This window comes from Notolepis coatsorum (genome assembly GCF_963971535.1).
Source record: "Notolepis coatsorum genome assembly, chromosome: 13".
Classification (NCBI taxonomy): Eukaryota; Metazoa; Chordata; class Actinopteri; order Aulopiformes; family Paralepididae; genus Notolepis; species Notolepis coatsorum.
In genome coordinates, this window is record NC_140177.1 from 109349016 (window position 1) to 109375247 (window position 26232).

The window sequence follows — 26232 nt, forward strand, 5'->3', positions numbered from 1 at the left end:
AGAATACACGTTAAAAAAAAAAAATTGATGGGATTCGAACTTGTCAACAACGGACCGCAGGACCGCTGCGCTGCCAGGTGAGCTGAGCTTCGAATAAAAATCATGGCGGATTAGGGTGGTTACATAATGCCACAAGCTCTGCCGCTCCGCTCCGAGCTCTGCCGCTCCGCTCTGCGGTTGCCGGGCGTGTCGCAGCCAATCAGGGAAAACGCGGAAGCAACGGCAGCACTGCTCCGCTGTTATTAAGCAATAGGCGAACCGGAGCCCTCTGGATAGGAAGTGCGCAACAACGTTTAACGTCTGTGTGGAACCAATGTACCAACAACCATTCCATGGGTGAACTCATTGAGCTTAGTTGTCAATTAATGATACTACTACTAATCTATACAATCACCTGTTGTTGAATAAATACCATTACTTTCTAGTTATTACTAAAAAACAGTATATATAAAACAGTAGCTGTAAAAATGAAAAGAAAAAAAGTTTTATAATTTATATAATATAATTTCTTTTTTTTGTTATGTATGCACTGGTATCGGATCAGTATAACCAGAACTAGACTACCTCTAACTCTAACCCCTAACCAGACCTAGACCACCTCTAACTTTAACCCCTAAGTTAGGGTTGTGACTTAGAGGTGGTCTAGGTCCGGATAGGGGTTAAGAGTTGGTCTAGCCCTTTACATCCATCTATCTAAATAATAATAATAAATTATAATGAATGCTTAACTACCCCTAAGTTACCCTAACCAGATCTAGACCACCTCTAACTCTAACCACTAACCAGACCTCTTCCATGTGGCACTTTAACACTGACCTCAGAATGTGATTTTATATAATGTTTTTATGCAAGCAGATTGCAATCAGTGTGTACTACTACTAGTACTACTGTGTGTTCTGTTTACTTAGTTTACAGTATCCTGTTATAGAATAAACCGCTGCCAGACACAGCAGAGAGAGAGAGGACAGACATGACAGAGAGGACAGACACAGCCGAGAGAGGACAGACATGGCTGAGAGAAAGGAAAGACATAGAAGACAGAGAGAGTTCAGCGTCGTCTCTCTGGTCAGAAACAACGTCACCACATCCGTAATGCTCTCTTTGATGCATACATTGGACCATGTCTACACCAACATATACTGTAGGAGCAACAATACATTGGACCATGTCTACACCAACATATACTGTAGGAGCAACAATACATTGGACCATGTCTACACCAACATATACTTCCTGTGTATCACTTGTGCCGCCAACTCAGATTCCCCTAGGTTAAAAAATAAATACGCAATTTAAATCAGAACATTTTCCATGTTGACTATTTCTGACTTTCTGAAGTTTTTTTCCATTAACTAAAAATAGACAAAAATGTCATCCGTTTTCGTCGACTAAATATAGACTAAAACAAAAACAAAATTGAGACAAAAACTGACTAAGACTAAAATGCTCAGACATTTAGTTGACTAAAACTGACTAAACGAAAAATAAATGAAGATGACTAAATATGATAAACAAAAAAGGAGCACTTGACACATGACTAAGACTAAAACTAAAATGGAAATAGCTGCCAAAATTAACACTGCTCCAGTCTATATAGATATTTACATGATATACATGTTGTTATAACCATATGAAAACCAGTGATATCCTTCAGTAGTCAACATGTATATGTGTGTGTGCGTGTCTGTCTGTCTCAGTAACTGCGATTTGTATTTCTACTTAAATGTGTCTCACACTTAGCTTAGGTTGCCCATCATCCAAGGAGCTGCAATGTTGAATTTCTTTCAAATCAGTCAAAGATCGATACCATTGATCCAGGTCAAATTGGTAGCCATTGGTGTGTATAGTACTAAAGACCAAGATGGAGACAGACAAGATATCTGACTGAGGGATGCTGGGTGGCGTGATTACATATGCACGCCGCATTTCTCGGAGACGCTCTCTGATTGGCCGACGCCTGTTTCTACACTGGTTAAGTTTAGGCACTCTTCGAAGTTGGTTAAGGTTAGAGTTTGTCTTAGAGCGTGACGGCAAGTTCTTTCGACGGTTAAGCTTAGGCACTCTTTCGAAGTTGGTTAAGGTTAGAGTTTGTCTTAGAGCATGGCGATAGAATGCCAGGTAGTTTGCAGGCTGTTTGACGAGGAAATTGGCAAAGACACAGCTCGTCACGGATTGGGCAAACGTGTCAGTGGCCAATCAGAGAGCGTCAGTCAGTGCCAATCAGAGAGCGTCTCCGAGAAATGCGGCATGCATATGTAATCATGCTGCTGGGTGGGACATGAGCCAGGTTATATTATAATGAGCCTCCTCAGACTACTTGGTGCTCTCCTATTATGCTTGACTGGAAGGCAGGTTTATATGTGCTGTGGTGTGGGTGTTGCATCTCTCTGTATGTCTCTGTATCTATCTCTCTATAGACAACTCTGATATGTTCTCTATATGTCTATCTCTCTATAGACAACTCTCTGAGATGTTCTCTATATGTCTCTATCTCTATAGACAACTCTCTGATGTTCTCTATATGTCTCTGTATATATCTATCTCTCTATAGACAACTCTGATATGTTCTCTATATGTATATCTCTCTATGGACAACTCTTGATATGTTCACTATATGTCTCTATCTCTATTGACAACTCTCTGAGATGTTCTCTATGTCTCTGTATCTATCTCTCTATAGACACATGTCTGTGATGTTCTCTATATATATCTATCTCTCTATAGACAACTATCTGAGATGTTCTCTATATGTCTCTATCTCTCTATAAACAACTCTGAGATGTTCTCTATATGTATTTAAGCATTACATCACGAGACAGAGTGGGTTATAGAAATTAGATCACGCCTATGGGTGGCTGTTAGGCCCGAGGCGCAGCCAAGGGTCGTTAGACCCCCATAGGCGTGATTTAATTTCTATAACACACACTATTGTGTGATGTAATGCTTTTATACAATGGCCGATTTCATCCAACCTTATTGCTATACAATAAACACACATTAATTGAAGATTTATTGACAACCATCCGCAGAAAAAGTAGTTTAAAAAAAAAAGAGAGAGAAGTTGCCTCCGTGTGGAAGCAGCTCGGAAGTGCAATTGTCTCTCACTAACACATCCAACTGTCTCTCACTAACACATCCAACTGTCTCTCACTAACACATCCAACTGTTCTCACTAACACATCCAACTGTCTCTCACTAACACATCCAACTGTCTCTCACTAACACATCCAACTGTTCTAACATCCAACTGTTCTCACTAACACATCCAACTGTTCTCACTAACACATCCAACTGTCTCTCACTAACACATCCAACTGTTCTCACTAACACATCCAACTGTTCTCACTAACACATCCAACTGTTCTAACTAACACATCCAACTGTTCTCACTAACACATCCAACTGTTCACACTAACACATCCAACTGTTCTCACTAACACATCCAACTGTTCTCACTAACACATCCAACTGTTCTCACTAACACATCCAACTGTCTCTCACTAACACATCCAACTGTTCTTACTAACACATCCAACTGTTCTCACTAACACATCCAACTGTTCTCACTAACACATCCAACTGTTCTCATGTTCACACTAACACATCCAACTGTTCTCACTAACACATCCAACTGTTCTCACTAACACATCCAACTGTTCTAACTAACACATCCAACTGTTCTCACTAACACATCCAACTGTTCACACTAACACATCCAACTTCTCTTTTTAATTTTTTTGAACCTACTTTCTATAGAAGCATCTAAGAATGAAGTGACCGTGTGTTATTGGTTTGATTGATTGAATGATTGAACATTTTATTAATGTCCGCCTTGTTTTGAACTGGTTAAGAACTGTTAAGAACTTCATTCTTAGATGCTTCTATAGAAAGTAGGTAAAAAAAAAAAAAAAAAAAAAAATTCTATAGAAGCAACTGGGAGGTGCGCTGTTTTATTATTTATTTATTATTATTTATTTATTTATTAATGTCTGCCTTGTTTCAAACTGGTTAGGCTTAGGCCCTCTTACGAAGTCGCCCTCTTTCAAAGTTGGTTATGCTTAGAGTTTGGAATCAGGGCTGGTGGTCTATCGCCCTGCTCTAAAGATAAACTCTAAGCATAACCGACTTCGAAAGAGGGCCTAAGCCTAACCAGTTTGAAACAAGGCGGACATTAATCAAATTTGCAATCAATCAATTTGCACGATATTTATTTTGTTCCACAATGACTCATGACACACCAATTACATAATCCAACATTGTGTAAGAAACTAACACATTCGCAGTGACAGAATCGTTTTTGATTGAGTCGTTATGACGCTATCAACATATCCATTCGTAAGGTTATTGTCCGCCATCTTGCTTTCATTTCTAAAACTCGCACGGCGGAGTGATTGTAATTCGGTTGTGGGCGGGTTCTGGGATCAGGAGCGGGGGTTATAACAAATATCCACGTTTAACTTGACAGTTTCAGCCAATCAGAATCGAGACATTTGCATGCCATTGTATAAATCTCTATAGACAACTCTCTGAGATGTTCTCTATATGTCTATCTCTATAGACACATGTCTGTGATGTTCTCTATATGTCTCTATCTCTCTATAGACACATGTCTGTGATGTTCTCTGTATCTCTGTGTCTCTATATCTATATAATATATATATGTTTCTCTGTAGACAACGAGCAGCTGGCTCGCTCAGGGACCAACTGTCTGGAGAACGTAGTGATTCTCAACGGGGAGAAGTTCAGCCCAGAGATCTGGGACAAGACCTGCATCTGTATGCTGGACATCTTCAAGACCACCATCCCTCACGCGTACGTCGTGGCCAATAGGATTTTGTAGCATCATTAACACATTGACCGCCAGCAGCAGGGGGTGCTGATCCCCCTTCAGCGCCAGGTCTTTATTCAATGGATATAGTTTTAGACTGCGACATTTGCGAGTGCTTAAAATATATCTTATATTATAGCTATGGGTCTAATACACCCGTCGATTGTCAGTTAGTTGCTTCCAGTCAACATGCACGAAACAGATTGTTTTTTCATCCGTACATTTCCGTTTTATACCGTTTTAAATACGAGTATGGTTTGGGTTATTCTGAGTAATTCCAGGAAAAGATGAGAAAAAGGCATTTTAGTGTAATCCAGTCATCACGTTGTAATTTTTCGGCTGATTATCGAATCATCCTGAAATCAACGCTAGATTATCATTATTATATCTCCTCGTGCATACATGAAATGGCCCTCGTAGCGCGGCGCTCCCCCGCTACCTCCTCCCACTCAACGGTAAACAGCCACACACACACACACACAGACAGCGTCAATCGCGGTAGAAAGAAATATCAGATCAACGCAAGATATTATATATAGAGTCCTTACCTGGTATCTGATGTAATGCAAAAAAAAGAATCCAATTATCTGATCGCCATTCCAGTTATCCACAGCGATCATGTCCCCGGCATTACCGAGCGTTACACATGAACTGGCGGGTGGGGTTAGTATTCCATGCCGTCGTTGTAAGCCCACGGCTCAGATCGGCTCATAAAACACACCAGCCCATTTCCAATGGAATGCAATAGCTCTGCAAGGCAGTAGAGGGTGGTGTTGACAGTCTGCCAGCTCAGACACATTCACCAGTGTCTACAGAGGCTGCAGCCATGAATTATGAATAGATATAGCAAATAAAAGAAATAACCATCCCAAAAACGAGTTAACTCGTTGCTGGCGCTGAACGCATGGCGGGCAATAACGAGTATACTCGTTCTTGGCAATTAATCTGTTAAAAGGGATCTTTTAATAACTTTGCAGTCACCACCACTTGCTCACTATTGCTTTGAAAACTTCTAAAAATCATACTTTCAGGTTTATAGTTTTCATAAATGGTGTTTATATGCTAGTCTGAATGTGGTGTTTATGCTAGTCTCAATGTGGTGTTTATATGCTAGTCTGAATATGGTGTTTATTAGGGGTGTAAAGGTACATGTATCCGTACCGAACCGTTTCAGTCTGTACCGTACCGTACCGAATATGGTGTTTATATGATAGTCTGAATATCGTGTTTATATGCTAGTATGAATATGGTGTTTATATGCTAGTCTCAATGTGGTGTTTATATGCTAGTCTCAATGTGGTGTTTATATGACGACATTAACGCTGTTCTGTTGTGATGCCATAGGTTACTGACGTGGAGACCGACGGGAACGGAAGGGGAGTCCATGACACAGTATGACCTGGTAGGAACACTACACACTACACACGCGCACACACACACACCAACACCCTAACAGAACTGTTACTGAGCTGTACACTGCTGTATCTCCAACCCCCCCCCCCTCCTTCTCCTCTTTGTGTCAGGACTCCATTTCCCAGAAGTCTGTGGACATCCAGAGTCGTAGTGAGGACCAGCAGTCGGTGTGCAGTGGTGACCGGGGCTCCCAGGACCACCAGAGACCCAGGACGTACAGCGGCTCCTCATTCACATACGAGGATGGGCCCCGAGCCAGGACCCCTGCCCGTGAGTTGGACCCCACAGGCTTCAGGGAGCATTTTTAGAGAAGTGGTTTGATTGGAACTCTGTAGTCACATTGGGGTGGTGCACAACAAACCAATAATGTTTTAACCCCTTAACTCATTGGACGCCACCGCTTAAGTGCGCCAGAGGGCGGTAGAGCGCCACCGCTTTAATCAATGGGAGGAGTGGGAGATTTGCGAGTGCTTAAAATATATCTTAAACTATGGCTATGGGTCTAATACACTCGTCCATTATCAGTGAGTTGCTTGCAGTCAACATGTACAAAACGGATTGTTTTTTCATCTGTACATTTCCGTTTTATACCGTTTTGAATAAGAGTATAGATTTGGGGATTTCTAGTCATTCCAGAGAAAGACACGATAATAGCCCTTTAGTGGAATACACAACACGTAATTTTTCGGCTGATAATCGAATCTTCCTGAAATCAACGCTAGATCATCATTATTGTCCTTCATCATCACGCATGCAATGTTGTTTAGACCGGCGCACCCCCCCCCCCCCCCCCCCCCTACTCAACGGAAAACAGCCACACATACACACACAGATACAGCGTCGATCGTGGTAGAAATACATATCAGATTTATATTTGATATAAATACATTTATATATAATGTTCTTACCTTGTATCTGATGTCCTGCAAAAAGATTAATCCAATTCCTGATCGCCATTCCAAATATGAATCTTGTTTATTGATCCAACGTTATATATCCAAAACACATAATCCACGCTGCTCAGAGTGTCCCCAGTCAATGTGTTATAGCGATACTGCATGCCCGAGAAGGAAAACCTGGACCGGACTTTTTTTTTTTTATGCACAGTCCCAGCCAAAGGGATTCCAATGATGTGCAATACCATCCGGGAGACGATAGGTGGCGGTATTTGCCCTTTTGCGAGCTCAGACCCATTCCCAACGATAACATCAGGTTGGATGGATAAATGAATGGATATCGCTAATAAAAGAAATAACGATTAAAACCCGACTATACTCGGGTCTGGCGCTCAAGCGATGGCGAGTTAACCCGACTATCATCAGGTCTGGCGTCCAATGAGTTAAGCGGTATCAGGCGGAGATTTATTTAATGTTGCACAAATAGATCAATACAGTCCGTATTAAGTGATGTTACGTTGCTTTTTCAAATGTAGCCAAGAGTAAAGACCCCAACCCTATAAAAAAAAAGTTTATATTTTCAGCACTACGTTTGTTTAGCAATGATTTTAAGTCTTATTAGCTAAATATGAGCTTGTAAATTAATCTCTGCACATTGCATCGGAAAACGTTTGATTTAGACATGAGAAGAAGCACTTTTTTTGAAATTGTTGTAGTCCAGAGAAAGAGGAGACCCAGGGCTTTCGATAGACATCTAACTTTCATAAAACTACACTACCCAGCTCACACCAGCCGCCAACAAAGGAAGGATTACCACTTTTTTTATTTATTTTCTTAACAATCATTGATGTGAATGTTGTGTTTATATCTCAGGGGTTGAACAAACCTCAACGTTATTGCCATAAAATACAAGTTTATTGGAGCGGCTGGGTAGCGCAGCGGACTAAGCGTCTGTCTACCATACAGAGACAGTGGGATCGAATCCAGCTGTGGTGCTTCTGGGTTGGCCGACCGTCCATACTAACACAATAGACCTGTCGCTAAGCCGCACCCCCTTTGAAAAGTCGGACAACCAAAGCCGACCGTGAATGACTGTTGACGATGGCCGCGGGGGTAGTAATTTCTAACACATTATTACCTTAGACCTCCATGGTGATGCAAGCATTAATAATGCATTCTATTTATAAGGCGCCTTTCAAGGCACTCAAGGACGCCGTACAACAATTTAAAAACAGTTAAATTCATAATCACAGTACATTCAAATAAGAAAAATAAAAATATATAAAATCAGACAGAAAATAAAATCAGACATACGCCTGCCTAAAAAGGTGGGTTTTGAGGTGGGTTTTAAAAGAAATGATGGAGTCAATGTTCCTGATGTCGGGGGGGAGGGAGTTCCAGAGGCGGGGGGCAGAGCAGCTGAAGGCTCTTGACCCCATGGTGGGCTGGGGGGACGGTCAGGTTGATGGAGGAGGCAGACCTGAGGGACCGGGTGGGAATGTTGATATGAAGGAGGTCGGACAGGTATGGAGGGGCGAGGTTGTGAATGGCCTTGTATGTATGGAGGAGGATCTTGTAGTCTATGCAGAGTTTAATGGGAAGCCAGTGTAGTTGGCGTAGGACGGGGGTGATGTGACTGATGACAGGGGTTCTGGTGATTATGCGGGCAGCAGCGTTCTGGACCAGTTGGAGCTTATGGAGGAGTTTGTGGGGGAGACCAAAGAGAAGGGAGTTGCAGTAATCTAAGCGGGAAGTGACGAGGGAGTGGACCAGGATTGTGGCGCTGTTGGGAGTGAGTGAAGGGCGGAGGCGGTTGATGTTGCGAAGGTGGAAGTAGGCGGACCGGATGATGTTATTGATGTGGGAATGGAATGATAGGGTGCTCTATAGCATTAGCTATAGATAACGTCTCAAGCATTACTTACAGTTGACTTGATTGAAGATTACAAGAACTATGATGATAATCCATGATTACTACTATTGCTGATACATTTAGTTTAGGCTAGTGGTCCAACGCAGTATACGAGCTAGACCCGACAGTTGTGTCACTAGATGGGGGAGGGAATGAGGAAAAAAGTGAGAGCTGTCATTCTGCAACCAGAATAATCCACCTCTTTTGTAAACATGCTATGTTGGTTCTTTTGTGACCCAGGTAAATATGCCAACAATCCTCCTCCATAAAGGGGTGAGACGTCAGAGAATGGTATGCTGCACATTCTAGTGTACATCAGGTCAAATTGATTACACTAACTATAAATGTATAGTGATAGAGACCAAAGTAGAAATAACTAATAATAAAATAGACCTAGTAATAGGGGGCGACAGTGGCTTGGGAGGTAGAGCAGTCGTCTGGTAATCCGGAGGTTCCCGGTTTGATTCTCGCTCCTCCCGGGCAGCGTGTCGAAGTGTCCTTGAGCAAGACACTTAACCCCATTGCTCCTGATGAGCAGGTTGGCACCTTGCATGGTTGCCTCCACCGTCAGTGTGTGAATGTGTGAGTCAATGGGTAAGATGTGAGAAACAAATTGTAAAGCGCTTTGGATAAAAGCGCTATATAAATACAGCCATTTACCATTTACCAAAATACCTGTAAATCACAGTATATGGGTACAGGACATAGCTTTTCTTATATTTAATATAAATATAAATAAATGCATATACCACATTCTCAAGATAGATCACTCTGATTAGAAAAGAAAACCCACAACTAAAGTGTACATAAATAGCCACTATTTTTAATATATGCAATAAATATACATGGATTTACAGTTACAAAAATGGATGTACGATATAAAATACAAACAGTGCTGGAATAGCGAACAATATCATGTGTTGTTGTGATACATCTATGGTAATTTAACATTATATTCTTGTAGCCAAATGAATGCTGTGACGAGGCTTAAAATTGATTTGTCCCAACCGCAGACCCATAGTTCACAAATTGAATTAAAATGTTATCGCTGGATGCACATCCTCTACATTGTCAATTAGTCATACAGTTACAACATTTGCTGTGATTATTGATGACCCTTGGAAGGAGAAACATGTTGATTTTGGTTACCCTGTAACCTTTCTTCTAGTACCTCCATTATGGATTAATAGCCTGGTCTGTTGACATTTGCAATATCAGCAACTGTTGTTTCCGTCATCTACCCAGTAAAATGTGAAAGTAACAGAAAAGTGGAGAGATTGTTAGGCCTTGGATGCAGTCTGCACTCTACTGACTGCATTACTAAAGCCTTATTTTGGAATGAAACTCTTCAAACACTATTAGCCTCACAAGTCGGCCATGATAGCAAGGACTTCAGCCTCCTGTCAGGGCTGCACTTAAATAAATGTTCTTGTATCTTGTACTTTACTTGAGTATTTTCATTATAGGGAACTTTGTACTTTCACTCCACTACATTTCAAAGTAAATATTGTAAATTTTACTCAACTACATTTTATCTGAGCCTCCCCCCAAAAAAGATTTAGCATACAAGACATGGCATAAATTGATGAAGATTAAGTACTTTAACATTTTAAACCAGCAATCTGAGGGACACAGAGCAGCATAACTGGACCACTTTAACAACCTCCAGGTCAACATATCGAGGGTTGAATGCACTGAAATACAAGAACACCCTATAGAATATGTACTGTACTTTTACTTTTGAAACTTAATACAGTACATTCAATACAGTACATTCAATATCAAATAGTTCTCTACTTTTACCTAAGTAGTAGCTACAGTACCATCTACAGTACCAGCTACAGTAGTTTGCTGTGCTGTTTCACTGCTAGGTATACTAAACAGTACATAGATTATTGAATTGATCATAAGTGAATCCAGTGGCATATTTGAAATAGGCTGGTACACGGCTGGTGTTAATCTATTTGGTACTTGATTATGTCTCAGAACAGTATTTATACTAGTCAGTGATTCGATTTGTGCTTGTTGATTTCTCAATCGTTCATCTCGCTCCTCTTGTCCACCTTCCATTGGGGGAGCCTGCTCCACAGGCCGGCACTCCTCATCTGGAGTAAGAGGGGAGGAGAGAGGGGTGATGGATAAGGAGAGAGGGGTGATGGATAAGGGGAGAGGTGAATGAGGAGAGAGGGATGAGGGGGAGAGGTGAATGAGGAGAGAGGGATGAGGGGGAGAGGTGAATGAGGGGAGAAAGAAATGAGGAGAGAGCATACAACGAAGGCCTAGTGGCAGGCAACATGAATGACCACAAGGTGGCGCGATACAACGTAAGGAGGACAGTGACAGAGGCCAAACGGCGCTACAGGGATAAAATGTAACTCCAGTTTGAACAAGCTGACTCTAGAGCTATGTGGCAGGGGCTCAAAACGATGACAGACTACAAAGGCGCCTCCCTCAAACTGAACAGTGACATCTCCTTAGCAAATGACCTCAATACCTTCTATGCGAGGTTTGATGCTGGTAATAACAACACCAGCCCACAAGCCACGGCAATGGGGGGGGGGGGGGGGGTCGGCTGCTGATGGAGACGCAGTGTTCAGGGTAACAGAGCATGAGGTGAGGCGGACCTTTAAAAAAAAGTGAATATCAGGAAGGCAGCAGGTCCGGACGGCATCCCCGGCCGCGTCCTAAAAGTCTGTGCCGACCAACTGGCCCCAGTATTCACTGACATATTTAACCTGTCCTTAGAACAGGCTGTCATCCCCACCTGCCTGAAGAAGTCCACTATTATCCCTGTACCCAAAAAATCCAAGCCTGCTTGCCTCAACGACTACCGCCCTGTAGCTCTCACCTCCATAGCCATGAAGTGCTTTGAGAAGCTAGTAAAGGGCTACATCTGCTCCTCCCTCCCCATCAACATGGACCCCCTGCAATTTGCATACCGCCCCAACAGGTCCACGGAGGACGCCATAGCCCATGTTCTGCACACAGCAGCATCACACCTGGACAAGAGGCAGGGGAACTATGTGAGAATGCTATTCATCGACTACAGCTCGGCATTCAATACCATAGTCCCCTCCATACTCATAGCCAAGCTCAGGGACCTGGGCTTGAACTATGACCTCTGCCAGTGGGTCTTGGACTTCCTGACTGGCAGACCCCAGGTGGTGAGAGCAGGCAACTGCACCTCCTCATCCATCACCCTCAACATAGGGGCCCCCCAGGGCTGTGTTCTGAGTCCCCTCCTCTACTCCCTGTACACACACGACTGTGTGGCTCAGCGGAGTAGCAATACAATCATCAAATTTGCTGACGACACAGTGGTGGTGGGCCTGATCTCTGCCAACGACGAGAGGGCCTACCTGGAAGAGGTCAAGGTCCTGGCGGGATGGTGCCAGGAAAACAGCCTCTCCCTGAACGTCAGCAAAACAAAGGAGATGATTGTGGACTTCAGGAGGTCGGGGGTCAAGGACTACAGCCCCCTCAGCATCGACGGGGCACCGGTTGAGAGAGTCAACAGCTTTAAGTACCTCGGAGCCTACATATCCGAGGACTTGACATGGACCACACACATTGACAGTGTTGTGAAGAAGGCACGACAACGCCTCTACTTCCTCAGGCGCCTAAGGAAGTTCCAAGTCAGTCAGAAGATCCTTAAGAACTTCTACTCATGTACAATAGAGAGCATCTTGACTGGCAACATCACCTCCTGGTTTGGGAATAGCACTGCACAAGACCGAAGCAGACTACAAAGAGTGACACGTTCAGCCGAACGCACAATTGGAGGGGGGCTCCCCACCCTCCAGAACATTTACAACAAGCGTTGCAAGGGCAAGGCTAAGAGAATCATTAAAGACTCCAGTCTACCGAACAACTGCCTCTTTGAACTGCTGCGGTCAGGCAAGCGATACCGGAGTCTCAAGGCGAGCACAGAAAGACTCAGAAGAAGCTTCTATCCCCAGGCCATCAGGCTGCTAAACGAACAATGAACACTACACAACAACAACCACCAAACGCACATAGCACACACATCCACACGCACACACTCACTTTAAACAAACACACTGTAGCACCCACTCCACACACTTTATAGCACACACCCACTTTAAACAAACACACTGTAGCACCCACTCCCCACACTTTATATTTATTGATGAAGGATTGCACTACAACTCGTACACCTTACTGTAAATTGTACCTAAATTGTACCTCATCCCATTTCTGCTTTGCACTATATAGTACTGTACATTAGTACACTGCATAGTATTGTATATTATATGGTAACTCAGAACATTGTACATATGTCTATACCGAACACTGTGACCTCATTTTCTTCTTCTAAATTACATGCTATACTATGTTATTTGATACTATCTTGTCTAGCACAGTCTCTGGAGCGTAACAGTAAGAAGCATTTTGTATGAAAGTATTCTGTACTTCTGTATGACAACTATTAAAGAAACTTGAGGGATAAGAGGAGACAAATTACTACTTGATGTTTTTTCTCTCGCTGCAGCTCCCACTGTTGCAAGAATTTGGCAAGATACTAAAGAGAAAGAAAATTTATATTGAGAGAGTTCAGAGATATTCAGTTCATCAATGACATGATTGTAAAGCTGCACACATTCCATGATGCTCACTTTAGTCCAAAAACATAAATCAGACCTCTTTCATTGTCACTCATGTCCTGTCTTGGGTTGACCTGTGACGTCTCTGTGAGGGCAGTAACATCTCCAGCACACCTCATTCTGTGAAAAAAACACAAAAAGCTGAGTATTAGCTAAGCATAGACGGATAATAATAATAGTTCATTTATGGAGCATCTTTCATACATAAAATGCAGCTCAAAGTGAATTTTATTGACAACAAACATAACAACTTTGACAGATCAACATTTGTATTTGCCTTGTCAGGGATAAAACGAAAAGTCCAGGACTTATTTACATCGTTGTCCCTGTTGTTACTGGTTTCAAGTGGCACTATGGCATCTGAAGTGCATCGAGCATTCTTAGTCCATGTAGTAGTATTCATGTTTCAGTTCATTCATGTTCATGTTCATTCATGTTTCAGTTTTTTTTATTATTAAAAGATGCAGTGACAACCTGTTGTCTGTTAGCCAGTTCTTTATACTATCAATGGTGGTCACTACATTACATCTATAACTATAACTGTCCTTGTTGGTCATCATTTTCACTGTTATGCACCTGGCTGACTGTAACGTTACCTTTTTTTGGGTGAGGGTCTGTGTCTTTTCGGAGCAGACACGAGAGCCCGGATGGGATCTGGATTTTCCAGAGTTGGCTTCCCATCTCTGAAGTGCTTTGGGGTGAAAAGACAGTTAGCAAAAGTTAGCTAAAAACACCAGCTAACTAGCGAGGACGAAAGTAGACGGCAAACATGTTGGCAGCTAACGTTAGCTAGCTGGGCTGGATATATACGCTAGCTAGTTGGCAGTCAAAGTCAAACGTTAGCAAACTAATAGTTTGGTCTACGTTTCTAATACATGCCGTCAAATATTATGTCTTTATGAATTTACCTTACCTTTGAGCAAACATAAGTGTCCTTGGTAATGGTCTTCACATTCAGTTGTGTATGTGGTCGACGACACAACAGAATCCACCGCTTGCATTTGTCAAGTTCTCTTTTGGGCTTCGGAAAAGGTACAAAATATACTCCTCCATCCAGTCTTTCAGGGTACCTGGTGTCCGAATTACAGGTACCCCACGCACAGCGCAGCGTTTCCGTTAGCCGGTAATTACCGGTATTTGACCGGCAAAATATGTTGAAGTCCGAATATTTAAATCTCTCCGGTCATAATGTCCGGTGAAAATAATTCCTCTAAGCACAATTTTATTATTTGAATTGTATTAAATAGGCTAAAATTAAATAGCCTATGCGATGAACGAAACAATCATTACATTTGTTTCATTGTTGCTTCACTCTGATAAAGCGCGGATGGCGCCGCTCAGATGTGAATCTTTTTTTTCTTTCTTTTTTTGAGCCTGTCTGGCCAGCCACCATAACGACAAACCGGTATACGAGCGAGAGAAAGAGATGGCCAAACAAGCTAAGCTTAACAAATATTTCATGAAACCAAGCACAAGCAGGTCTAATAATAATGACATTGACAACGAAGATGAGTCTTCTGAAGTCACAGAGACCGCCGATGCTCCCGCGGAAAATAAACAGAAATGTCGAGCGTTCAGGCGGCGGCCCGAGTGGAAAGTTAAATTCTCCTGGCTGAGGTACGACATTATAGTCTAGTAGTCTAGCCTCTATGATGTATGAGAGATAACATTGATTGAACGTACACAAAGTACACTTTATTGATTGAACCACAAAGAGCATCCCCAGTCTGCTGCTACCGTTGCGAGCCTCGCAGACGTCCACCTGTTCCAATGGGGATCTATCAAAGTCGAACCAACCAGACGACCCGCTGTTCTCGCAGGTACAAAACGGATAGGCACAGCCGCACAACTAGAGACGGGGTGAGTGAGTGTTGACATTTTTTAATCATATGCAACTGTTGGTTGACTGCCGTGTCACATAGTAATGCATATTATTGATTATAACTAAATGTAGGCTATAATGAAATCAACAAATGCGTTACGAGCATGTGGCTCGTCCTCTCTGCATGTGGCGACGAGCTAGGAAACGAGGCAATGTGATGATCAACTACAGTTTGCTGTGTGTGAAGTTGAACATTATGATATGTGTGACGTGTCTGATACAACGAGGTGCAGCGATGTCGACTTGAGATTCATTTGGGGGTGCGTGTGACAGCTGCTGCAGCCGCGAGCCTGCAGGGCGGGAGCTTGATGGTGGATTAGCGTATCGCACTAACTTGGGAGGCGATAGATAGTAATTTGATTCTGCAAATCAATTTCTCATTCTTCGCTTGATGTAATTAATACAAATGTCCAATATAACGGAATTCGTTAGCTCATAAAAATGTGATTATAACAGACTGCTGTTTAAAACTCTGACCGGAATTTCTCGAATATGTCCGGGGATAGAAATCTTGCAGGACACCCAGACCGGCACGAATATGTTCTAACGGAAACGCTGGCACAGCGTTTCACCATCAGATATTAGGTAGATAATAACAAACTGAACTCTTCAGTGGTTTCGATCACAGACGTTTGGTTTGATGCAGCCCACAAATGGCTTTTCTGGTGTTGACCGAGTTTTCTGCAAGCGAGGATTTTCGCTGTGATATGATTAGACAAATTCTATTTTGGGGCGTGGTTTAGCGACAGGTCTATTGGCAGTGTTAGCGGGTGGAAAACCCGGCGAGGGTGGGTCCTGGTTGTTGTAAACAGCGACTCCTACAGTTCGGTCGGGGCGCCTGCACAGCAAGGGAAGGATCTAGGAGAGGTAGTGTGACCTTCCACACGTTACTCTCCCAGTGAGAGTCCGCGCTGCCAGGTGAAAAGAAGCGGTGGGCTGGGTACACATGTGTCGGAGGAAGCATGTGATAGTCTCCGCCCTCCCGGACCGACGGTAGGGGGTAGAGTGCGCAACAACCAGGAAGGGGATTGGGAATTGGCATAACGACTAACATTGGGATGGGAGAAAAACGGAAAAAGAAGGGGGGAAAACATAATAAATAAAATAAAGTTTATTGTTTCTTTACCTTTCTGTGAACGTCTAGGAGAAAACCGTGTCTCCACCCGGTAGGAAATGGCGGAATTATGGACATTAACACATTGTCCGTGTTACGTACCCCTGTGGGGAGACGCAACACAAGGCCACAGACAGGGTAGGTGAGGGTGCAGTGACACAAAACGCAAGAGACAAATTGCAAAATAATAATATTTATTTTACAAACACAAAACTCTGCAACACAGAGAGCAAAGAGGACTTACCAGTGAGCACCAAATGAAATATCAAAAAGAAATAAAAGCCTACCCCCCCTTACAGGCGCGGACGCCCCAAAGTACAGGTGGCGGTGCTCACTTCTAAGGCTGGTGTCTTTAACAGTAGGTCACCTACGTGATGCAAAATGTAGACCCAGGGTATCTTCCTGTCCTCAATGTCCCTGTGTGCAAAACAAAAGATTAATACAAAGCAAAGCAATCACCATAGGCTGGGTGACGAGGAATAAATACACACGTTAGAAACAAAACAGAAATGTACAAATACTAAACTAATGCCAAACAGGCCACAGCTCTACAGAACACAAACAGCACAAAACTATACTAAAGACCTAAACTAACTGACAGCACAAAGTGCCAAGAGCCTTCACCAGCTCTATACCGAAGACATACCAAAATGAGCTCCCACACAGACCAAGTATAATTACCACCACACACAGACCAAGTATAGTTACCACCACACACAGACCAAACGAACCAGGGAGCTCACTAACACTGAAACAAAAAGCGTATATGAAGGGAGAGTGGATGTTGATTGCAGAATCAGTTTCACCTGCCGTTGCACTGGGGTGAGTTGCTGATTGACCAGCTGCTGCTGCAACTGGGACTGGGAGACACCTGAGAATGGGATATGTAGACACAAGAGGGAGACAAGACAACAACAAACAAAACATGCCTATATATACAACAGATAACATACATTACTCCCTCTATATACATACATAAGGACACCGTCCGTAACAGTCCGCCATGGGTTATATCCATCAATATAGCCAGTCTGCCAGCACTATAACCCTATGGAGGTGTTTACCTTATTTGCAGGCCTATAACTTTTTTAATTGTATTGCTATATTGACATTACTATGGCCCATTCAACATCGATTATCTATCGTTCCGGATGTGGGAACGTTATATTTTTTCATTCATACATTGTTGTGTTAATACCGTCTTGAATATAAGTATGTTTATAAGCTTTTCTGCTGTAATTCCAAAAACGCTAGTTATAGGCCCAAACGCATATGATAGATTATCGATTGCCGTTTCTTTCCTATACACGCTATATTAAAAAATTTAAATGTATATGATCGGTATACATTATGCTTTATCATGCGTGGAGGAAAGGGGGGGCGGGGTCGTCTATACTTCCTTTATCATCAGTAACGGCTTTATTTATTTTCTTATTTTTTTGTGTTTTATTTTTTTTATTTTTTAAACAAACATATAGACAAACATGACAACACACGATAAGATATACAAGCATTATTAACAGTGCACATCCAATGAAATCACTTTATAGTTAAATGTCTTATACAGGATATACCCCCAATACCTGCTATCTAATACCCTACACACATATGCTCTAGCTCGTACCCCCCCCTCCCGGACCCCCCATTGGATAATCCATCCATTATACCTCGCTCCTAACCAGACACTACCATTATATGCTAGCTTTTATTATCTCCACCACTTCTAACCACATTGTCATTTTGGATTCATTGAGACCCAAAATTCTAGCTGTAGATATTTCTTGATAAATCACATCGAGATATGTAATAATCCAGACCTTTCGGCAAATTTTTTCCGGTTGGAACCATCGTGATGCTATCAGCTTTTTAGCCACTGTGATACCCGATAAAACCAATCTCTTTAGCTGTGGGTTTACTGCATACTCAAAAACATCATTCAGCAGTAGTACAGAGGGGTGTACAGGTATATTCAGAGTTAAGAGATTTGATAATTGCTGGGTCACCTCTTTCCAGAATATTTTAACTGGTCGGCAGTCCCAGTACATGTGCATAAATGTCCCCTCGTCCCCATTTGTACATAAGGAGCATTTGGAGTCTTGTTTAAGACCCATTTTTTTCAGTCTTATAGGAGTCAAGTATGTCCTGTGAATATAGTTAAGATTTATTTGTTGATGGTCCGGGTTCCTTGATGTAAATCGAATATTTGCCCAGGCTTCTTGCCAATCAAAATCGCTTTCCAGGTCTGGTATATCCCTCCTCCAGACGGAGTCTAGGTGGAGGGTTTCATATGAGGACGTTAGTAATTGATGATAAAAATCTGAAACAAAACCTCTCAATGTCTCTCTTTCATAGAAGAATTTGTGGTATCTGTGGTGTTCAATTGGTATCTTTAATGGAACACCGTGAGACTTCAAACTTAACAATAACTGTGTGTAAAAGAATTTGTGGACTTGGTGAGATTACATTTTTTGCGTATTTCTTCATAGCTACAGAAACCCTGTTTGTTAAAAACATCACCTAATGAGTGTATGCCTTGCTTTTCCCATATATGGAATCTTATAGGTCGTTTTCCAATCAAGAGTGCATTGTTATTGAATAAGGGAGTATGATTATGCCATTTATGTGGATTAGAACGTTTTTATTGTGTTTCACGCCATATCCGGATCGCATGAGTAATTATGGGGCCAAATTTCCGTTCGCATTGCTTAATTGATAATTTAGTGTATGCTATGTCCTTCAGTCTATGTGGGGCTACTATATTTTCTTCAAATTTTCTCCAGGATACTAATGCTTGGGGATCAAACCATGTTGTCAATGGTCTTAAAGTGTACGCCTTAAAATAGTGGAAAACATCTGGAAATGCCATACCACCGTCTGCTTTGTTTCTCTGTGCGGTGGATCTTTTTATACGTGGTGGTTTGTTATTCCAAATTAATTTGTATGTGGAGGAGTGTAATTTTTTCCAGTAACCCTCTGGAGGGGGTAACGGTAGCATTGAGCTGAAGAAGTTGATTCTAGGTAGTACATCCATCTTAACTATTGATATCCGTGCCTGTACTGAGTTTTTAAGTTTTGACCACCTATCAAGGTCGTCTTTGATTTTGTTTTGGATTTTAATGTAATTGTGCTTCACCGTTTGTCTTATGGTGGGGAATATTTCCACTCCCAAGCATCTAAAGTGTTTTACCATAGGTATCTCTACTGGGAGGGTTATATTTTTTTTTGCAGGGGCATTAAGTGGAAGGAAAGCCGACTTCGGCCAATTTATCTTAAATCCCGATAAATCTCCAAAGTCCTCAATCAACTCGAGCAGATGAGGCAATGTGGTGTTGGGGTTTTGCATGAACAGTATTACGTCGTCCGCATATAAACAAATTTTATGTTGTGTGCCCTTGATTACGATTGGTTCTATGGATTGGGATTGTCTTATATATTGTGCTAAAGGCTCTAATGATGGATAGAATAGTCCGGGACTAAGAGGGCAACCCTGTCTAGCTGAGTGTGATACCGGAAAGATTCCGGAGGTGATTATACCTGTTGTAATCATGGCCGATGGGTCTTTGTATACTACTTTAATCATATCAATGAAACCTTTACCTAACCCCATCCTTTCTAATACTGCCCATAGATACGACCATTCCAGCCTGTCAAAAGCTTTCATTGCATCCAGGGACAACATCGCCTTAGGTATGGTGTCGTCCTTGTCAGCATCTAGTACGTGCAGTATTCGTCTTATGTTATCAGTGATCAGGCGGCCTCTTATGAAGCCAGTTTGGTCCGGATGAACTAAAGACGTCATATGCTTTTGTAATCTGATGGCTAATACTTTAGAGTACAATTTGATATCGGTTCCGAGGAGGCTTAAGGGTCTATAACTACCGCACTCGGTGGGGTCTTTGTCTTTTTTAAGGAGGACTGTTATGAGTGCAATATTGTCGTTCTTATGGAAGTTCCCCTCCTTGACTGAGTATAAAATCATATTTAATAATAAGGGTCCAATTATGTCCCAACAAGAGAGGTACATTTCTGGTGGGATACCGTCTCTTCCAGGAACCTTACCACTTTGCAGTTCGGATATGGCCTTCTTGAGTTCCTCTAGTGTGATCGGAGTTTCTAACTGTTTAGCGTCATCCTCTGAAAGTTTAGGGAGATTAATTTGATTAAGATATGTGTCCATTTTGTTTTGATCGAAGGTCGTTTCTGATTTATACAAGTTGGTGTAGAATTCTTTGAATGTCGCGTTTATTTCTTCTGGGTCTGTAACAAGTACTTGTTGTGCTCTAATGGTAGTTATATCTGCAAATTTTGCATTAACTCTTAATCGCATAGCTAATAGGTGACTTGGTTTAGAACCTTGAGAGTAATGTTGTTGTCTTGTGCTGCGTATTTGTATTTCCGATTGTTGTCTGTATATGGCATTGATCTCTTTTTTTAGTACATTGACTTGATTTTCCAGTCGAATCGAGTTGTTGTATTTTAAAGAATTAAATAACGTTGAGTAAAGCGTTTCCAGTTCAGCCAGTTTTGAGCATCGATTCTTGCGCATTTTGGAGGAAAAGCTATCAGTGAAATCCTTGATCATTCCCTTTACCGACATCCATAATATTCTGGGGTCCTGCACCGAGTTTGCATTCCTCCGTAGGAATACTGTAAGAGCTTCTTTGAGTTGTGTAATGAATTCCTTGTTATTAAGCAGCATCGAGTTAAATCGCCATCTCGGGGCTCGGGAAGATAGTATACCAAATGTTCCTTTTAGTAGTAAATAACAGTGATCTGATAATGCATTGGGTATCATTTCCACATCATATTTATCAAATAATCTCGGGATGCAAAAACATAATCTATTCTGGATAATGTGTTATGTCTCGCAGATCGACAAGAATACTTCAGGGTCGTGGGGTTAAGTGATCGCCATAGGTCATTTACACCTGTAATCTTCGACCAATCCTTTAATGCATTAGATGAATTTTTTTGTTCGTTGGAAAAGGAGGGGTTTGATTTGTCCATCCTTGGATTCCAAATGGCATTAAAATCCGCACCAATTATAAATGAGTAATCGGGAAGGTCTAACATTGCTTTGGTAAGTGTAGTGAAGAAACCAACTTCGTACAAATTTGGGGCGTATACCGCTACCAACGCTATTTTCCTGTTCTTGTGTAAAATCTTAGCTATAGTTATCCGACCATCTGCATCAGACCATACTCCCTTCAATTCAATATTCAACTTCTGTCTAACAACTATGGCTACTCCCCGAGTTCTCGTTCCAAAGGAAGAGTGACTAATGTTATGATATGTGTTGTCCGCTAACGTATCTATGTCTTTCTCTAAAATGTGCGTTTCGCTTAGCAGAGCCACGTCCACGCTTTTGCGTTTGTGTTGCTTATTTATTCCACCAGTGTTCCAAATCATTATATTCAAACTAGCCATAATCTATACATGTTGTTGTGTAGTTGTTGGTAATGCTTCTGGAGTGCGAAGCTACAATAGATATACATCCAACTATTGAGGTCCCGTTGAGAGCCGAGCTTAAAAACATACATATATACAAATAAAAATCCCCTAATCCCCCCTCCCACCGAGAGTCGTACAGGACTGTGTTCCATAAACACAACCTTCGCGTATAACTCCCTCCCTTAAACCACCGGATAGCCCAAAATGGGCCATTTATCCTTAACTTTCCTATGTATACCATAGGATCTAACATTCTAAATTCTACCATAAGTAGAATGTCAACTGTGGCTTGGCCACTCTCCCGTTAAATAAAAATGAAAATAAAATAAAAATAAAGACCAAAAATAAGCTTCAATTATCATACCATAATCACTTACATTTTATAAGAACTTGTGTAATTTATAATAACCCAAGAATAATATAGAGGTATTGAACTGAATAGAGAACCTCAAAAAATCAAGAAAAACAAAAAACAAAGATAACATTAACTTAGATCTTGAAAGAGCTTTGCTATGCTTAAACACCTAGAGTATAAATTGGAGAAGTAGTGGAAATATTTCCAATTAATAAAAAGCAGTTTTTAAATACGTATATGCAGCATTTCCCCTGGCCAGGGGTGGGCGATGATCCGTTGTGAAGAATGATATTCCGAGATGGACCCGCCGGTCCTCAGCCAGCCGCTGCTGTGATGGTTCTGTGGTTCTGCAGCTGGATGCTATTGGTTATTCACCCGAAAGTCTTCTGGCTGTATGTCTGGCCACATATTGCTGTTATTCCAGAATGTTCCATATATCAAAGAATGTTTTAAATGTTCTAGATTATTCCAATATGTCGTTTTTACAGTGTCAGAATGTTCCAGTATGTTCCGGAATGTTGTTAGAATTCCATACTATTAAAATATGAATTTGCGTGTCATCCTTTCGTCATGCACATCTTCTCTGTATCGTTCCAATTTTAAATCCAATATGTCCGCAATAATAAAAGTCCAACGGGGAAAACATTCAATAACTCAGAGCTCGTAGGTCTCTCTGTCCCAAATCTGCGGTTCATTAAAGTTTATACGATATGGTGTCCATGCCTAACAAAGATTAAAAGGCCGTCTATACACACTATCCTGCACGTTGTGCTGCCATATATTTGACAGCATCTTCAGGCGAGTTGAGGAAAACCCTTTCTCCTTGTTTATCGACGATACGAAGTCTTGCAGGGTATATCAATATGGGTTTGTATTTCTCCAGATAGAGTTGAGACATCACCGTCTTGTACTTGGTCCGCAGGACCACCACATCCCGACAATAATCTTCAAAAAAGTGTATTGACATATCCTTGTATTTCAGATTGCCTTTCATCCTGCGCGTCTCCCGAATGATAATTTCTTTTATTCTGACTTGACGTAGGACAACCATGATCACTCTGGGTCTGACGTTATTGTCGTTGGATCGGGTGCCCAATCTGTAACATTGCTCCACCTCAGGTATCGTAGGAAGGATTGTTGGTCCCAGGATTTTCTGTAATTCTGTCGCAAACGCTTCAGGATGTGTGCAGCTCACCGACTCGTCCAGTCCGACTATACGAATATTCAACTTGCGATTTTGATATTCCATCTAGAATATTTTAGCTTTTTGTTCTTCATTGATTCGCTTAAGCTCAGCCGTTATATCGTTGAGATCCGTCTTGAGTTCTTTGTAGTTTCCCTTCATCTCAGCCGTTAATTTATCGTTGATATCAGTTATGTAAGGGATAATGTATAGCTACGAGGTCATTGTCGCAAAATAATTGACCGACACAGAGTTTAAAATACCGAGCCGCTTCGGCGAGGTGTTTTAAACGTCAGTGAAGGTCAATTATTTTGCGACAATGACCTATAGCTATACATTATCCCGCTTATTACATGGCTAACTTACTAACAATATACCTAATTCATTTTACATCGACTCGCAACACTGGTTCTGGCTGCGTTCTGGCTCCGCTCGTCGCTCCGCCCCCTGTCATCGCCGGCAGCAGAACACCGGCAGTGTCTAATTGCACTGAAACAGTGTGTGTCAGTGGGCTTGATTGCGAACAGCTGCGCACAGCGGTCATTATTGAAAAAACAGCGGTCATTATTGAAAAATAATGACCGCTGTCGGGGGGCTGTTGACCAATCACAAGCAAGCATTTCGGCGAATGTGAAAACGCCATGTAATAAGTCTTTGTAGATCAGACTGAAATTCTGTTGATGTGCTTCCAAACCAGTTTCCAGTGCTACGGTGCGCTTGATATGTGCGTCGGCATCCACCCTTAGCGCTTCTATTTTGCATTCGATAGATTCTTTGATAGCATCTACTTTTTCGGTTATTGTCTTCTCCATTTTTTTCATTTCCCGGATGATATATTCTGTATCTGCGGAGGTGTTTATAGCGGTTGAGGAGGAGGCCAACTCGTCAATATCCTCTGCTGCTTTGCGCACGTATCCCGCGACCATAGGCGGGTCCTCTGCGCTTGGTTTTGTCATCGTTTTATCTCTCTTTATTGGCATCTCGAATCTTTCAGTCAATATAGTTAGTTGATAATCTCAGTTGATATATGCGTCAGTTTTACACGCATTGGTGGTATATAAATATGTTTTTAAAACGAAAACGAAAAAGAAACGGGTGAGCAGCTGTGTCACATGCGACTTACTCCATGAACGGGCAAAACCGGCCGGTAACGGCTTTATGTAGTATGGGTTGATATATTGATCAGACTGTTTGCAAACAAAGAAACGCACAATCGGGCTGAAAATAACGTTGCTGTCCTCTTACCGTTCGCTGATGAGACTGGAAGAAAAATATCCCAATTATTTGACGCCGATCGCCTAGATCCATTTCCGGTTTGTATGGAGCAATAAACGGCGAAATCATATAGATTATTGCGTTATGGAAGCGATCCATATGCACGCCAGTGTTTGTCTGGACCCACGTAACAAGATATTACTGCCGGAGGAATTTCCTCGACGCACCGATCACAACTTCCGGTTTTGAGAGTGTAACTCGCCCGACCATCCACCCGGCGGCGGTATTGAGGCGTTGCAATCCCATTCAGGGTCCCGCTGCAGCACCGGAAGTTGGCTGGATGAATTATGAATGCCATGGCGAAAAAATGAAATATTGATTTCAAAAACGGCTTACGCCGTTGTTGGCGGACAACGCATGGCGGCCAAAAACGGCGTAACTCGTTTATGGCAACCAATGTGTTAACCGGAAGTAACTGTACTTATAGTAGATTTCATTCACAGTCTTTGCTGCCCTCTACTGGGCGCCTGGTGGTACTAAATCCAGATAACCAAATTTATTCTTTCTCACATATTGAACGATAGATAGGTGATGTCAAATGGGCCATAGTATTGTATCCATAGCTATAATATAGAATATAGTTATAGCTCTACAAACAAGGTGACTCAGTCCTATATTTTAACGTGTGGCAATGCGACCACAGGGCCATGACTAATCCCCGGCGCTGAATGAGTTAATGCATATTGTCAGTCAAAACAGTAATTTACCATATTTGTAATAATTACCTCCACTCTTGTCTGCAGCAGGTCTCTTCGCTCATGGAACAGCATGTCCGTATCAATACTAGTCTATGAATGCTACGCGAAGTCCGGTGTGAGAGGACGCAGGCGCTGTTTTTTTCTCCATCTGAAACTTCGTTTTATAGTCTATCTGTTTAGTTTCTCTACTTTCTACAAACAATCTCTACTTTTCAGTCAATTAATTATTTAAACATTTTCCTGTTTTCTGTTTGGATTTCCACCAAACTGTTTGGACTCACCTGTCCCACTGTTAGCCTGCAGCTTCCTACCGGTACCTCCAACGGTAGCCAGCTCCCTGCTGTTTTCAAGGATTATTTTTTGTTACTGTTCCGCTGCTCCATACTGGTGGGACTACGAGGTGTATTTCCTGGACAACTTTACAACTGGCACGGTGTGGTTGGTCTTTGTTGACTGGGATTGCTGCCTCCTCAGGCTAGCTGTCAGCTAGCCACCCTCCAGTTAGCTGTTGGAGGCTAACATCTCCAGCTAACTCCACTGTCTCCTCTCTGTTGAGTAGCAGCGACTAACGTCTCTACCACTATCACGGATCTTCTATCA

The 26232-nt window shown here is 42.1% G+C and overlaps 1 protein-coding gene across 3 annotated transcripts in view; it reads left to right on the top strand.

The window, feature by feature from the left end:
- LOC311239565 (brefeldin A-inhibited guanine nucleotide-exchange protein 1-like) overlaps positions 1–26232 on the top strand; it is a 184563-nt gene that overhangs the window by 116848 nt on the left and 41483 nt on the right. For 2 of the 3 annotated variants that reach the window (XM_084327920.1, XM_084327918.1), the window contains 3 exons: positions 4674–4812; positions 6173–6230; positions 6352–6511. In XM_084327920.1, the coding sequence (XP_084184046.1) occupies positions 4674–4812; positions 6173–6230; positions 6352–6511 (357 nt within the window). The remainder of the gene's footprint in view (positions 1–4673; positions 4813–6172; positions 6231–6351; positions 6512–26232) is intronic. The other variant, XM_084327919.1, reaches the window with a different exon arrangement.